At 49.6% G+C, this 15,116-nt stretch overlaps 1 protein-coding gene across 1 annotated transcript in view; it reads right to left on the minus strand.

Moving 5' to 3' along the window:
• Pnpla1 (patatin like phospholipase domain containing 1) overlaps positions 1–15,116 on the minus strand; it is a 36,701-nt gene that overhangs the window by 12,964 nt on the left and 8,621 nt on the right. The window contains exons 2-5 of the mRNA XM_047557061.1: positions 4,661–4,893; positions 3,212–3,277; positions 1,985–2,194; positions 307–367 (exon numbers count right to left, since the gene is read on the minus strand). Of these exons, the coding sequence (XP_047413017.1) occupies positions 307–367; positions 1,985–2,194; positions 3,212–3,277; positions 4,661–4,893 (570 nt within the window). The remainder of the gene's footprint in view (positions 1–306; positions 368–1,984; positions 2,195–3,211; positions 3,278–4,660; positions 4,894–15,116) is intronic.

Here is a 15,116-nt window from a genome sequence, read left to right on the forward strand (position 1 = left end):
AAAATGGAAGAGAATGAAATGAGATGAAAAGGAAATTCTCCAGGGAGATTTGAACTGTGTAGTTCCTAAACATGGTTCTTAAGTTCAAAAATACCCTAGAAATGCCTCACACCAGTCCTATGAGTCAGCCCCAAAGCCCCCTTTCCATGGGGATCTGAGCCTCCTTCTGGCCACGGTGGCCTTTGTCAAGACCTTGCCTCCATTTCCAGCTCTCCAGGACACAAATGTGTGGCACTGTTCCTCAATTCAGCCCTTCCACTTCCAGCCCTCCACCCTCCCTCCCCTGGGACACCACGGGGTACTTACTCAGCCTCCTCAAATACATAACTGTATCCTCGTAGCCTCGGTAATAGTAATCCTGCAGGATCTGGGGGTGGGGGCACCAGAAAATAACCAGGGCTGCAGCAATCAGCCATATCACTGTCCCCTCCCCACCCAGAGCAACCACTTCCATGGCTCTTGAACTTTATTTGATGGGCTCTTCAGAATGTCCTTATCCAGTGTCCCATCCCCCCTCACCATCTGCAAGGACCCAAGGAGCAATTCCTGATCCTGGTCCCCAGGGATGCAGAGTTAGTTTGTCCCACCTATTCACAGCACATGCTCAGCCTCCCCTGGCAAGAAAGGGTAAGAACACTAGCCAAGCTATGGAACTGGCCTAGGTGCCCTTCAACAGATGAATGGATAAAGACAATGTGGTACATAAACACAATGGAATATTACTCAGCCATAAAGAAGAATGAAATTATGGCTTTTGTAGGTAAATGAATGGAACTGGAGACTATGATGCTAAGTGGAATAAGCCAATCCCAAAAAACCAAAGGTCGAATGCTCTCTCTGATATGAAGATGCTAACACACAATAAGGAGGCAAGAGGGAAGAATAGAATTTTTTGGATTAGACAAAGGGGAATGAAGGGAAGGGAGGGAGATGGGAATGGGAAAGACAGTAGAATGAATCAGACATCACTTTCCTGTGTTCATATGTGAATACACGACCAGAGCAACTCCACATCATGTACAGCCACAAGGATGGGAAGTTATGCTCCATGTGTGCATATGTCAAAATACATTCTACTGTCATATAAACTAAAAAGAACTAATAAAAAATTAAAACAAAAATAAAGGGTGAGGCCAGGCACAGTCCCGGGTGCATGCCTGTAATCCCAGGAGCTTGGGAAGAAAGGCAGCTTCAGCAAAAGTAAGGCGCTAAGCAACTCAGTGAGACCCTGTCTGTATGTCAAATACAAAATAGGGCTGAGGATGTGGCTCAGTGGTCAAGTGCCCCTGAGTTTGGTCCCTGGCACTAATAAAAGTAAAAATAAAAATAAAAATAAATAAATAAAAGGTGAGAAGTTTCCGGGAGATTCAGAGAAGATGCATTTGAGCCACATGAGGAGCAGAGTTTGGAGTCTGGGTTCAAGCCCCAGTACTCTCTCTTATTGGCTGTGTGGCTGAACACCTCAGAGCCTCGAGGTCTTCGTCTGTAACACGGGGACAGTAATAGCATCTACACAGAGGATGCTGGAGGACTGGTTTCATGAGATTTCGCTCATTGTGCTTTCTTCCAAGCAGGGCCAGATAGGAAACACCTAGTCTCTGCCACGTGCTCTTCCTCTTCTTCTTTTTTTAAGCAGCACTTTTAAAATGGAAAACCTGTTCACAGCTCCAGGCTGTGCAAAATCAAGGTGCAGGCTGGCTTGGGTCCACAGGCCCTGGCTCGCTGAGCCCTGCCTCGGCTTCCTGACTGTCAGAGTGCAGGGCCTGCGGCAGGTCCATCAGTGCTGTGGACATGATGCTGGTCTACAGGGAGGACACTGGGTCTGGAGGAGCTTGGGGCTGAGGTCGGGAGTCAGCAGCTGGCCAGGAGCCAGGCTTGGAGGAAGCGGGTGGGATCTTCCAGGGGAGGTGGAACCTGAGTGGCCCCCTGCCTGCCGATCCCACCCCAGTCCCGCCCTCGGGCCCCTGGGCCCCCTGCCCCTCACCACCAGGTCCGGGGGGAACAGCGCGTGGGTCATCCGGGTGATGTTCTCCAGGGAGAACTGGAAGGAGCAGTTGAACATGCGGAAGTCGTGGAAGATGGCGGGGCAGTCCCGGGGACAGATGTCCTGCTGTCCGCTGAAGGTGGAGATGGTGATGGAGTCTGTCCAGAAGGAGCAGGGCTGCATGCCCGTGAAGCCCCCGTCGATGTACCTCTGCGGTGCGGGAGAAGCACCATCTGAGGCCCTGGGCTCCTCCTCCACCGGCAGGATGCCAAGGGACGGGGGCCACGGGACAGCAGGGCCGGGGACAAGCCTTGAGACCAAGATGCCCGCGGGCTAGTGATGTGCCCAAGGCCACTTGGGGGGTGCGTGGTGGCCTCTGGACTCCTAGCCCCGTGCTCTGACCTGCTCAGCCTCCCCTCGGTCATCTTAATGGTGCTGAGACGGGCTCCAGGCCTGTGTGTGGGTGAAGCAAGAGACCCTGCCCCTGGCAGCCTGCCAGAGCCACACTCTTAATCCCCACCTGCCATCTGGGGAGCAGCCTGGCTGCTTTCCAGATGGGAGTCACCTCTGGCAGGAAGCCACACCGGAAAGGTGTCATCATGGACTTTTCAACTCACACCCTCCTGGTCCTCTGTCCTCCCTCTCAAGGGCTCATATCCTCCTCATTATTGCACCCTCGGCCTCCCCATCAGCCCGGGGTGCCTGAGAACGAGCCATCTGCCACCAAGAGACTATCTCTGAATGAGAAGGGCATGGGTCAGAGTGTGGCCTGTGACCCAGCAGCACCAGGTCCCTGGAGGCTGATTGGAGGCACAGACTCTCGGCCCTGCCCAGACCCAGTGGATGGGAGTCTGGCTTATTTGATGAGATCCTGCGAGTGATTCAGAGGTTCATGACAGGCCATCTGGGACCTGGCCTGCAAAGGCTCAAAGATTCCCATCATTCAAGTTCCCAGGTCCCAAAGTTCTAGGCTTTGTCTGTCAAGTCTGGGAAAATCAGATGGCAGAGCCTCGGTGTGCCAGGCTCAGGGATGGGTTGGTGAATCCGGACAGAACCCAGCCCCCGGTTGGGGAGGCTCATGTTAAGGCCTCAGAAATCCACCCACATTGAGAATTCAGAAGGGAGACACTTTCCACTCCAGGCCCTCCCAGTGTTCTGTGACCCATGTCTGCTTTCCCAGATGCACCCTGGGTCCCGCTCAGCCCTCTCAGCACTAGGGGCACTCACCACACCGCGGTAGGTCGGGGGGATGAAGCCGCAGTACACAGGAACGAAGCAGCTGCAGTACAGGGCCTGCGGGGAGAGCAGGGCTGAGACCCGGGGTGGGGGCTCACCTGGAGGCCACTGGGCCCCCCACCAGCCAACCTCCTTAAGCCCCAGGCGAAGGTGCCAGCTTGGGAAGCAGAACTCCAAATTCAATTCCTGTTTGGGTCCTAACTAGTTGGGTCCTTGGTGACCTCCTTGGTCAGTAGGGGCCTAATGTCCCAGCTTCAAAGGGAGGGTGTGACCTCAATATCACCAGGATCCCTGCGGATGCCAACTTTCTGAACGCAGTGGGATTCAGTAACTATTAGTCCACGTCTGTCCTGGGCCAGGTCCTGGACTCAGGGGGTGGGAATACTCACAGACAGGGAGGAGCAGGGAGGCCACAGTGCAGGGGGTGACTCGCAGAGGCAAGCATGGCCCCGTGGCCCCAAAGAAGGGGGCAGGGTGGGGCAGGTCAGGAGGCGGTTAAGGAAAGTGCCCTTGTAGGGGAAGTGGGGCAGGAAGGAGAGGAGGAAGCCCAGGTAGAGGGCATGCAGGTGCAAAGGCTCTGGGGCCTGGTTTGGGTGTGGTCTGCAATGGTTGGCTTGGTAGGAGCCAGACGTGGGGGCTGGGGAGAGAAGACTGTCACAGTGGGGGATGAAGTGGGAATGCGGGCATGAGAGGGTGGGTCTAGAAGAGTGGGGTGATAACCCCGGGGGACAAGAGGTACCCATTGCCTGTTCACCCTGGGAGCAGGCCAGGTTGGGGAAGTGAGGATGTGGTAGGAAGGCCCTGATTTGGGGGAAGGGAAGAGAAGGGAAATATGGGAAGGAAGGCCCTGCAGCAAAACCCCTTTGTCCTGAAAGAAAATTGGGCATGTTCACAGCACTGCCCAGCAACAGTGATTCAGAAGTGAAATTTGAATTGGTGAGCTTAGCACTGCACGCTGTCAGGATGGGTGTGCACCTTCTGGAGTGAGAAGCCTTTCGATGATCATTCAACCTTCTCCCACAGGCTATTGGAGAGGGGACAGAAGGGGGGACCTCTGCCCTGACTTTCCACAAACTGAGAATAATTCAGGAGAGGACGCCCTGCAAGCCAGGCTGGGAGTCCCTGAAGGAGCTGTGGTATCCTGCAGGCCACACCCGGGGCTGTGAGGATCAACCCAGAAGGCTGGGCAGGACAGAGGTGAAGGACGGCCAGGCCCCTAGGGACAAGGGTGTCAAGGATGGCGCCTGGTTGACCTTAGGTTCCTCTGTGTCCATCTCATCTAACATGGTTCCTGGCACAGGAGATGCCAGGTGTGAAGGATGGCAAGGACCAGGGAAGCAGAGGAGAGAAGGGAGGAAGCGAAGCCAGTGGGCCCACCCGGGCTGCGGAGGGGCAGGCGGCCCTCCACCCCACGTGGGCGTCGAGGCCCAGGGGCCTTGCCTCGATGAGCTCTTCCTTGGATGTGTACTCCGAGACCACCACGCTCTCTCCGTCCGTGAAGCGGGTGAGGCCCACGTGCAGCTTCCCGGTGGCGAACTTGTAAGAGTCTTCGGGCAGGACTTGGTACAGAAACTGCCTCATCATCCGCACCATCTTGCAGGATGGGGACAAGGGCCCCAGGAAGGATTTCTTCACCTCGGCCAGACCCACGTTCAGGACTCGGAGGTACTCTTCTGCGGAGGAAGCAGAGGGCGGGGGTGGCATCACCAGTGGCCTGTGCCCAGTGGCCAGGAGAGGTCTTCAGTGATGCAGCCTTCTCATCCTGCACCGGACAGCGCGAGAGGCTAGCACAGCGCAGGCCCGAGCTCTCGGGAGTGGGCCGGCCACTGCGCATGAGCAAAGCCGCCGGATCCAGACCGCCCACGGCTAGGCTCTGGCGGAGGCTGACCCATGCTCCCGCTCCCTGTCCTGGCTATGGGACAGAAACTTTCCAGTGGGTGGCTATGTACTCTTATACGCTCTCAACTTAGAATCAGAGCGGAAATAGCCCTGAAAAGGATGGCTAAAAATTTTAAACATTTTTTTTGTTGTTTATTTTTGGTGCTGGGAATTGAACCCAGAGCCTTGAAGGGACTTGATCAACATGTGTCCTACCCCTGAGCCACACAGCCAGACCTTCGACAAACATCTGATTGTTAAACATCCTGCATGGAAGACCTTTCTTAAAGATAATGTCATGTAACAGCTACTTGGGAAGCTGTGCAGTTGTGAGCTCTCTGTCAGGGGAGGTAACCAAGCAGAGGTTGGATAAGCACCTCTGTCAGAGAGCTTATCGAAGGGATTCCTGCATGGGCAGAGGGCGAGGAGTCCTTCCAACTTTGAGATTCTCGAGGCGCCTGGCAATATGTCCGGAAGTAATCATAGCGTGTCTTACTCTGCTGTTCATAAACAGAGCAGCTGAGCGGGAGAGGTTAAATGATTGCACCACGTCATGCACAGCCATCTGGGGACAGACCAAAACTAGGACACTACTCCTCCCATGATTTCCAATTCACAGCTTATTCCACACCAGTCCTGCAGGAGGGCAAGATAAGACTCGGCAAGGCCTTTCTATAGGTGTGGAAGCAGAGAAAAGTGAAGAGGCCAGCCAGCCAGCCTTTGAGAAGGCTGTGCTGATCCCAGGGATGAGAGGCTGAGTGAGGGAGCCTGGGTTGCCATGGTGACGCCCTTCTCTTGCTAATGTTCAGCGTGCACCTGCATCTGTGTGGTGGGGACCGACTTGACCCACAGTACATCACAACCATCACCAGGGACGGTGCTCCTGGGAGGTGGGGAGGCCCTGCAGTTTTGGCGAGGTCAGCTTTACCATGTGCCGACAGGTACAGTGTTTTCCCCCCAGGGAGGGTGCTGGCTGACTCAGTGTCAGGTTATGAAGCAGGTTTGGACACCGAGGTGTTGGGTCACTGAGGTCTCACCTGTAAGACCGGTTGGGATAGGAATTCAAACCAGGATGGGGACATCTGTTTTTGGAATTCTTAATGAGCAGTCTACCACCTTGCAGAGGTCAGTGACCTTTCCCAGCACCTGGGGCCAGGAGCTCTGATTCAGCTCGCCTGGCTCCTGGCAGAGGTCCCACCGGGATGGTTGAAAGGAAATGTGTTCTTGTCACACAGAACCTGCTTCTTGTGGAAAAAATGATTTTAGAAAATGCAGATAAGCAAAACAAAAACAAAAAACACCAAAAGGTCTTAGAATTCCTCCACCCAGAGATTACCATTTGATCTCTCTTCTTAGACTTTATATTTTATTTTTATTCTTGTTTATAGAAAGTATAAGTAAGAATATATACACTAGAGACACTATTTATGATTTGCTTTTTCCAACCAATATATTGTGTCTTTCCTGGTCGATAAATATCTATTTATAATGTAATTTTAAAAACAGTGTGGAAAGCTTCACGAGGTTATACCATTATTTATTGAGCAGGTCCCCTACAGGGGTTTGGCTAATTAGTTTGTTTCCTCTTTCGTTGATTTTTTGGCTTTTCTAAATAATGCTGCAATGAACAGTCTCAACCTAAATTCTTTGCCCATGTCTTGTTTTCCTGAGGATGAATTCCTAGAGGTGGCAATGCCAGTCAAAGGCATGCATTTTTAATACCTTATAAGGCTTATTCAATTGTGGCTTAGTATATTATTCATTTCTTGTCAACTCTCAGCTATTCGGGGGTGGGGACAGGTGACAGGGACCAAACAGTGGCCAAGAGGATAGAAACAGTATTGACATTTCCAATGAACTCGTGTCGGAAAATGGTCCAATCTGGAAATTAACAACACTGCAGCCAGAGTTGGGTGGCCACAGGGGGATGGAGAGGCAAGATGTCTGGTTCTCCCCGACTCGTGCTTGGCTTAAAATTCTTTCGTGCTGCTTACTTGAGCCACGAACCAAAGGATGCCTTTCTCTTGGTATCTTCCTGCTTCTCTCCAAGTCTCTGTCCTGATCTTCAGAATCTCTGACCGTACCCCTCTGGGTCTCTCTTTGTCATTCTCTCTCTCCTCTCTCTTCTACTCTTTCCTCTCCCCCTCTCGTTTTCCACCTGGGGGAAAAATAACTACATCTTCTGGTCAAACAGCTCTCCGTTGGTGGAACGCAAGTGTTAAGTGCAGCAACTGCTGGGTTCTGAGAGGAGGGATAAATTTAGCTCACTTCTTTATGCATCTGTGTGCTTTCCAGAACCTTCTCCTATTTAAATGCCCCCTTCCAAGCTGCAGGCTGCCAGGCTGTGGGATGCGGGGGCCCACAGTGACCACAGCAAGGTGGGATTCAAAAGTAGCATCACTGGGTCAATGTGTCTTGGTTAGGAAACTTAAGGTTGGCAGTTCACAGCCCCAGCCCACACTAGCCACTCCATCTCTGCTCAGAGAAGGAGATTCTCCCCTTCTTCTCAATGGCTGTCACTGTGCTGTGCCCACAGAAGGCCCTGCAGAGACCTTCCCTCCAGGCTGGGAATCCCTGGGGGCCGTGCTCCCTGTGCCCTCCAAGCCTCCTGTGACATTTAGTGGGGGCTCAGTGTGTGAACAAAGGAAAGACAACACTTAAGCATGATGGAGATGCTCCCAGGGAGGAGCCACTGGACTTAATGACCCAATAAAAGCTTGGTGTAAGGTCATCCCTGATAGATGAATAAGCAACAGAATTAACTACATTGATTGGTGTGGCCAACTCACCAGGCTTTATGAGTCTATTGTGCCAAGAATTTCAATGGAAAAATAAGGAAAGAAGATGCAGAGACAGGGAGATTTGGAAGGGCACCAGGAGCCACATCCTGGTTTCAACCACTCGGGAAGATTCATTCTTTTCTGTGACCACATCTATTTCTTGGAAAGAACTCAGGCTGATTTAGTTAAAATTCCAGCTTCACCATATATTATCTGGGTGAAACAACTTTATTTGACCTCAACTTTGCCATCAGTAAAATGGGGATAAGGATGCCTACTTTATTGGGTGGTGAAGCAGACTGTTTTTAGTAAGTACTGATTATGCCAATAATTCCCTGAATGACCAGGGACAAGCCTCCTGGCTGTCTCTGACTCGGCCTTCTAGTCTGAGAAGCTTGGAGGGACAGGGTGTGCCTCTGTGACAGAGCAGCACAGGCACATTGGGCAATGCCTCCTCTTCTCAACCTGGGGGACTATACAGGCTTAGTATAGGAAAGCAGGGGCTAGAAAAAGCAAAAAAGGGAAGAAAAGGGAAAAAGAATAATCCGGTATGTGTTTATTTAAGTGTGTGATGTTTATCCTGTTCACATGGGCTCTGTCTGGTTCACCCTCATGTCCCTAGTATTCAGTGTAGCTCCTGGGACATGGGTAGGCACTTAATACACATGAATGTAAGTTGGGCACTGTGGCCCACGCCTGCAATCCCTGCAGTTTGGGCTCAGGAGGTTGAGCAGGAGGATGGAGAGTTCAAAGACAGCCTCAGCAAAAGCGAGACTCTAAGTAACTCAGAGAGACCCTGTCTCTAAATAAAATACAAAATAGGGCTGGGGATGTGGTTCAGTGGTTGAGTACCCCTGGGTTCAATCCCCGGTACCAGAAGAAAAAAAAAAAAAGAATATATGCATGAATAGGGAACAAATAAACCCCAGAAATCAAAGGACACTGAGGTCCAGAAAGAGAAGTAACTATTCAAGATAACAGAAGGTAAAAACGGAGGGTTTATCTTCCCCACCTCCTCACGGCCTGGACTCCGGCTAAGTAAAAAAATCCTAGAAAGACGGGCATTTGGAGGCTGGCAGTTTAAGCTGCTGGGTATCCCATCCCAGGGCCCAAATTAGGTCTGCCGTGCGGGATGGATCTGTGGAGGATGGGGCCGCAGGGCCCGCGGTCTCCGCGGACTGGTAGCCTAGCAACAGCCTCCAGCTCAACCAATCACCGCAAGGCACCGCGCCGCCCGCTCGCTCGCTCCCCCCGCCCTCCACATACACCCCCACCCCTGGTAGCGGCGCCAGTGATGCGCACAGGAGAGGTCGGGGCTCAGCAGCCCCACGGGAAGGAGCCTGTGAGCAGAGCATTCTCAGGAAAGCCGTGGAAATTCTCAGAATCCCTGCCTGGAGTCCTGGGAGGTTGCTGTTCCTACCTCGTCCCAAATTGCAGGCTGAATTCTCTTCATTTTCCTGTGGGTAAATCTTGACTATAGTAATAATTACTATTATTATTATCCTAACAACAGTGGTTTGACCAAGCAGGCTTTCACACTTATAATCTGTTTATCCTCACAGGGACAGCTAGCCCCTGAGGGGCAGCATTCTCAGTTTACTCACATTTTATTTCTACCCCACACTGTAGAGTCATTGATTTAAAAACATTTTGGCTTAAAGCTACAGTGTCATTAATGGAAGGCCCATAGGCACCCTCCCGACAGCAAGTCCTCAGTCAGGAAGCCCTTTGTTCCAAAGAAATCTAAAATGGAAGCCCAGCACATAAAACAATGGGGCATGTGACTGCTGTGGGTTGAAGCCAGGTGGGGTCCCACACCCTGTCCTATTGTCCCCCCCCCCTTTGGAAGGAAGTCCCTCCAACGCCAAGAAGCAAGGTCAAAAATATTAGTCCAGACTATTTCTTTCATTTTACAGGTGGAAAATCCAGCCCAGAATAAAGGTTAACTTCAATAAATATTGGATGGATGGAAGGATGGGAGGAGGGAAGGATGGATGGAAGGACAACTAGATGTATGGAGAGACTCTGGGTTACACAGTTGATGTTGGCAGAAGCAGAACTAGAATTTGTATTTTCCTACTCTGTTCTGAATGCACCATAGGCTTTAGTCAAAAGTAAAACAACTCTGACCTGTTTAGTACTTACGACAAAACAAATAAAAGTAATACTTCTTGTGTGTGTGTGGAAAATAACAATCCTCCACACAGACCTTACTAAAGAATTGAGTTTAAAAGCTTGGCTTGTCCTCTGTCAGGCTGCTGTGGGGACAGAAGTCCCTCTGGCAGGCTCATCTCCCAGGTTTCTAGCCCCTGTCTCCAGGGTTCTTTCCCTACCTCAGGTACAGGCCCCAGGCGTCACCCTGTCCCAGTGAGCCTCTCCCTTGGAATCCAGGCACGATGTCCCCACATTCATTGCATGTGAGAGTCTTAATGATTACTCCAAAGCGAAACAGGCAGAGAGGGAACGCGTCTAGAAAGTTCTCTGTGAATTAATGATGTCCTTAGGGCCATTGTCCCTCCTTTCTTCTCTTGGTTTTCTTTGGTAGACCCAGAAGTCACTTTGGGATCCTGTTGTGAGATAGAAACCAAGACTGTTCCCTTCCGGATTCTCCCTGGACTACTGGGGGGACACAGCTGTGAACTCCTCACCCGCCTACCCTTACGCATTCTTCTCTTTTGTGAGCGTAATCAGGGACCTGCAGGTGAAGCTTTGCTGTGCAAGAAATCAACTCCAAGCACCTCCTCACTTGGAAGTCTCTTTAATCCGGTGCCACTGCCAAGGAAGGCCCAGGCCTCCCTGCAGAACTAGGGTCCCGCCCTCTCTCACAGCGTGATAATTAGGGTTCATTTCTGCTGACAGGAGTGATTGACAGCCACAGCCATCTGAGGCTTCTGCTGGAGGATCTGCTACCCATCTTGCAGTCTTCATGGACCCGCCAGGCTTTGGTCCCTGCTGGTTGTCGCTACTCTCAAGGGCTACCCTTTTGGGTACCTCCATGGTGCCTGCCACTGTTCCAGGCTCTGGGGCCTCAGCATCCCATGACACTCCTTTCAGGTAGTATTGTGGTTATCTCATCTTTACAGATGAGGAAACCCAGGCTCTGCTGGTTATGCAACTGGAAAGCAGCAGAGCTGACCTCCACATCCTGAGGGACCCAGAGTCAATGCTATTCCCATCATAGTGGCTGCCACTACTCCGTGAGATGACAGGTGGGACCAGATGCTTACTCAAAGGCTCTTGGGGGTCTGCCCTCCCAGGATTGGTTAGGGCCACCTCCTTAGGCTCCAATGGCCCTGGCAGACAAGAAACCTCTCTCTAGAGCACCAGAACCCAAATCACATCTCCTTACGGGGCTCCCCCACCCTAGGCTCTATCCCAGGCCATGTCAGTGTCCTCTCTGATCAGAAAGTACTTTGTGCAAAATCCCTGCCCCACTGCTTTTGTTTTTTACCATTTCTCCAGACCTTGACCTCAACCCAGTTAAGATCTGCCTCTTCTATAAACCCCTTCCCCTGGACACTGGCCTCTGGTACTTATAATTTGCACAGTTTTTCTCAGGTTGCCCTGTCTCTGGCCAGCTGTCTTCCTAGAGTGTAGGACCTATACCAGAAATACCCTTTCCACACCTTATTGCCCAGTTCAATGCCAAACATTTAGGATGTATTTAAGAAGTGAACTCTCAAATGCTCCAAGAGCCGAGACCATTTCCATTTTGTTCCCTAGCACTTAACTCAGTACCTGGCATGCTGTAGGAACTTAATAAATGTTTGCTGAGTAAACTAATGGTGAACGAGTGGAAAATGAATGAATGAATGAATGAATGAATGAACGTGAGAAGAAAATCAAAGAGGGTTTTCTCCTCTGCTGGGCTGATGGGAATCTTTCCAGGGGGGTCTCAGAAAGTGACTCGGCCAGGGTCCAAAGGGGCAAACCACAGAACACTTTGTCCATCAAGCCTGCTTCTGACTCCCGCCCCACATGAATGGACACAGACCCTGCACTTGAGGAAGTGGTGAATTCATGGGGACAGCATTGGGTCACTCTCAGGACCCAGGGGTCAGCACATAATTGCCATAGCAGCCCAAGCAGTCTGGAAGTTTCTTTACCATTTGTGTGTTTTGCCCATGGAATGGGAAACGGAGCTCAACTGTCTTTCCCAGAGTTTGATCCGGAAGTGAAGCAAAGAACACAACATTATTTTAATACTAAGTGCACTGGTTTAAAAATGAATGCACTAAATGCAGCGTGGGGTCCTGGATTAGGTCTGGGGACAGAGAAAGGCTGTTGGTAGAAAAGTGGGTGAAATTCTAATAAAATCTGCAGAATAGTTCATAGTCATGGACCAGCATTGGGGTCTTAGTGTTGACAGCTGTACTGTGATGCTCTCAGGTGTGAACTCAGGGAAACTGGGTGCAGAACGTACAGAAGCTCGTATCCTATCTTAGCAACTTTTCTGTAAATCTAGTATTAATTCAAAATAAAAGTTAATTGCTATTAAAATTTTTAAAAGCACAGATAACAAGCAAGGCTGTTAGACACACAGTGCCTGGTGCTCGGAGGTCGCAGTAGACACCTCCTGACGTCAGGAGCGTCTGTGCCCTGGTGAGGTACTTTTAGAATGGATGTTCCTCCTGTGTCACCAACACACCCAGAGCTTTACCAGATCTTCCATCCAATGTTTTACTACATACAAGTTCCAAGGTTTGTTTGGGGAAAATAAATCTTTATCCATTTGGTTGGAGAGGCTTAAATGTATAAAATACAAGTTCCTTTGAGTGAGTTGGAAGAAGCATGGTTACAACCACATAATGACACCATTTCTATAGCACTTTATAAAAAATCCCTGTTGAAAAAAAAAGAAGTCCCTGTTGTATTTCTTATGTCACTTTATTTCACTTTCTTGACCAATCTATAAAGGATTGCTTGATCTCTGGAGTTTAGCAAGAAAGCAATCATGTTGCATAACAAAGCAACTTCAGAAATTGTGATTAGAGAGGATGTAGACCCTAGAAATTTAGAGGAATTCCCAGTGCTGACTCTGTGGCATAAACCTGGGAAGATGACTTAATCTCTCTAATCCCTATTTCCTCATTTGTAAAATGATTGTAAATGTGGTACCTGTTTAATAAGGTTGCAAGGGAATTAAAATAAATGGTGCATTAAAACACTTAGCACAGTACCCTGCACATTCTAAGTGCTGGTGATTCTAAATGCTTGGTAAATAGCTATTAGCATGACACCAGAATGTGAATCTGAACAGCCTATCTTTTTGCAGAAAACACTGCCATCTCAGGCAGATAAATAACCCCGACTCTGGGAATGATTTTTAATGAAGACATTTTGATTCTGAAAATGTACCCAGCAGCCAGGACTGAAATCCAAGTTACATCTGGGGGACACACACACACACACACACACACACACACACACACCAGGAATAAATGGAGGTTCTCATTTATATCTTAAAGAACAATGGAGAGAATTCCAGCTTCAGCAATACGGTGGGCTGAGCTAAAAGGAAACTCCACAGCTTCTGGGAAATCAACTAAAAGTTCAGATTAAAATAAAATGGAAATAAAATCGCAAGTCATGGTTGAACTCATAAGAAAGAAAAGAAATGAAGATGGACCAGAAAGTCAATGCCAAGAGAAGGAACAGCATGCCCTGGTGGCTGTGGGGCTATCACCAGACCAGAAACTGGCAGGGACAGGGAACAAGGTTGAGAGCTGTCAGGGGGTGGGGTCAAACAGACCTCTACGTAAAGCCAGGACCCTCCCCAGCTGCTGGGCCACTGAATGGCACCAGTGACTTTGGTGGAAAACCAGTCAAGCCCCCAAAACAGATTCCCAAAAGCTGCATGCCAGCATTAAATGTAGTTTAGAACTTAAACTAATACAACCCTACGAAGGAATTAACATGAAACTTGGTCCCAAGTTGGTGATAACCCTGGGGCACCCTGCCTGGGTCAACACTAACCAGCTCTGACCCATCCTTCCACCGCCCAGGCCACACAGAATTCCTACAGAAAATCCAAGTCCTCTTGCAGTGGAGCTCACCATTGCAATCTGAAACACATTAATTGGATCCACGTTGGATTTCAGTCATGTTGGTTTGTTTTAATAAGTTCAATACATTCTCTAGGATATGGTTCAGTTAAGTTTGAAAAATGTTCTTTACCTGTGCTTTTATTTCAAGATAATAGTCTTTCCTCTTATTGACCCATTAACTCAGCATTCATGCATCAGAAGACTTATTTTGACTTGTTTTGCGACTAATATTGGCCTGGCACTGCAGCAGGGGTGCACCTTTTTTGTTCCTTACCAAAATGTTTGAGGTGTGTGTTCTAACCTTAAGTTACCAATAGAGAAGCAGAAGGTGAGGCAGATCACTGGCCACTCAAGGACCCTTGGCACTCAATGCAGCAGGGTTGGGAGGTGGGGCCTCATGGGAGATGCTCGTGTCATGAATGAATTAATGCCATGCCTTTATTGAGGGAATGGGTTAGCTCTCTGTCTGCAGAGTTCAGCCTCCTTTTCTTTCACATACTCTTGCATGCCCTTCCTCTTCTCATCATGAGTTGAAACAATACAAAGCCCTCACCAGAAGCCAAGCAAATGTCGGTGTCATGCCCTTGAACTTCCAAGCTTCCAGAACCATGAGCTCAAACAAACCCCTCTTCTTTATATATTATTCAGTCTCAAGTGTTCTGTCATAGCATCTGAAAACTGACCAAAACAAATGGTTTTCAAACTTTTAAAAAAATGCTAAAAGATTTTCTTTAAATGAATTTAGCAAGAGCCTCCCTGTATGAGATGGACAACAGCAGGTCTGTATTAAGTTGAAGCTGGGCTTCAGGGGCGTCCTCCTCCTGCTTTTCTTCCCCATCCACAGAACTCTGGGACTCCTTGGAAGATAGTCTCAAAACCATTGACCTAACTGTGGTCTACTTCCAACAAGTCACTTCCTCTCCCAGAGTCTTAATACAGTCATCTGTAAAATAAGGGCCTTCCTTCTTTGACATTCTAATGTTCTATGTCACATCTATAACTGCAGAATATTCTCCAAGAGCCAGGCAAATCCCCAAAGAGAAACCAGAGAGATAAATTCAGGGTCTCCTGCCAACAGCCAGCAATCAAGCAGCTCTTGTTTTATGAGCCCTTTGTGGGAGCCGTGAGGTCCACAAGATCTGATTGATCAACCTTTAATCCAGATGATGAAATGACACAGGACATCTGAAA

Source organism: Sciurus carolinensis, chromosome 7 (assembly GCF_902686445.1).
Source record: "Sciurus carolinensis chromosome 7, mSciCar1.2, whole genome shotgun sequence".
Taxonomy (NCBI): Eukaryota; Metazoa; Chordata; class Mammalia; order Rodentia; family Sciuridae; genus Sciurus; species Sciurus carolinensis.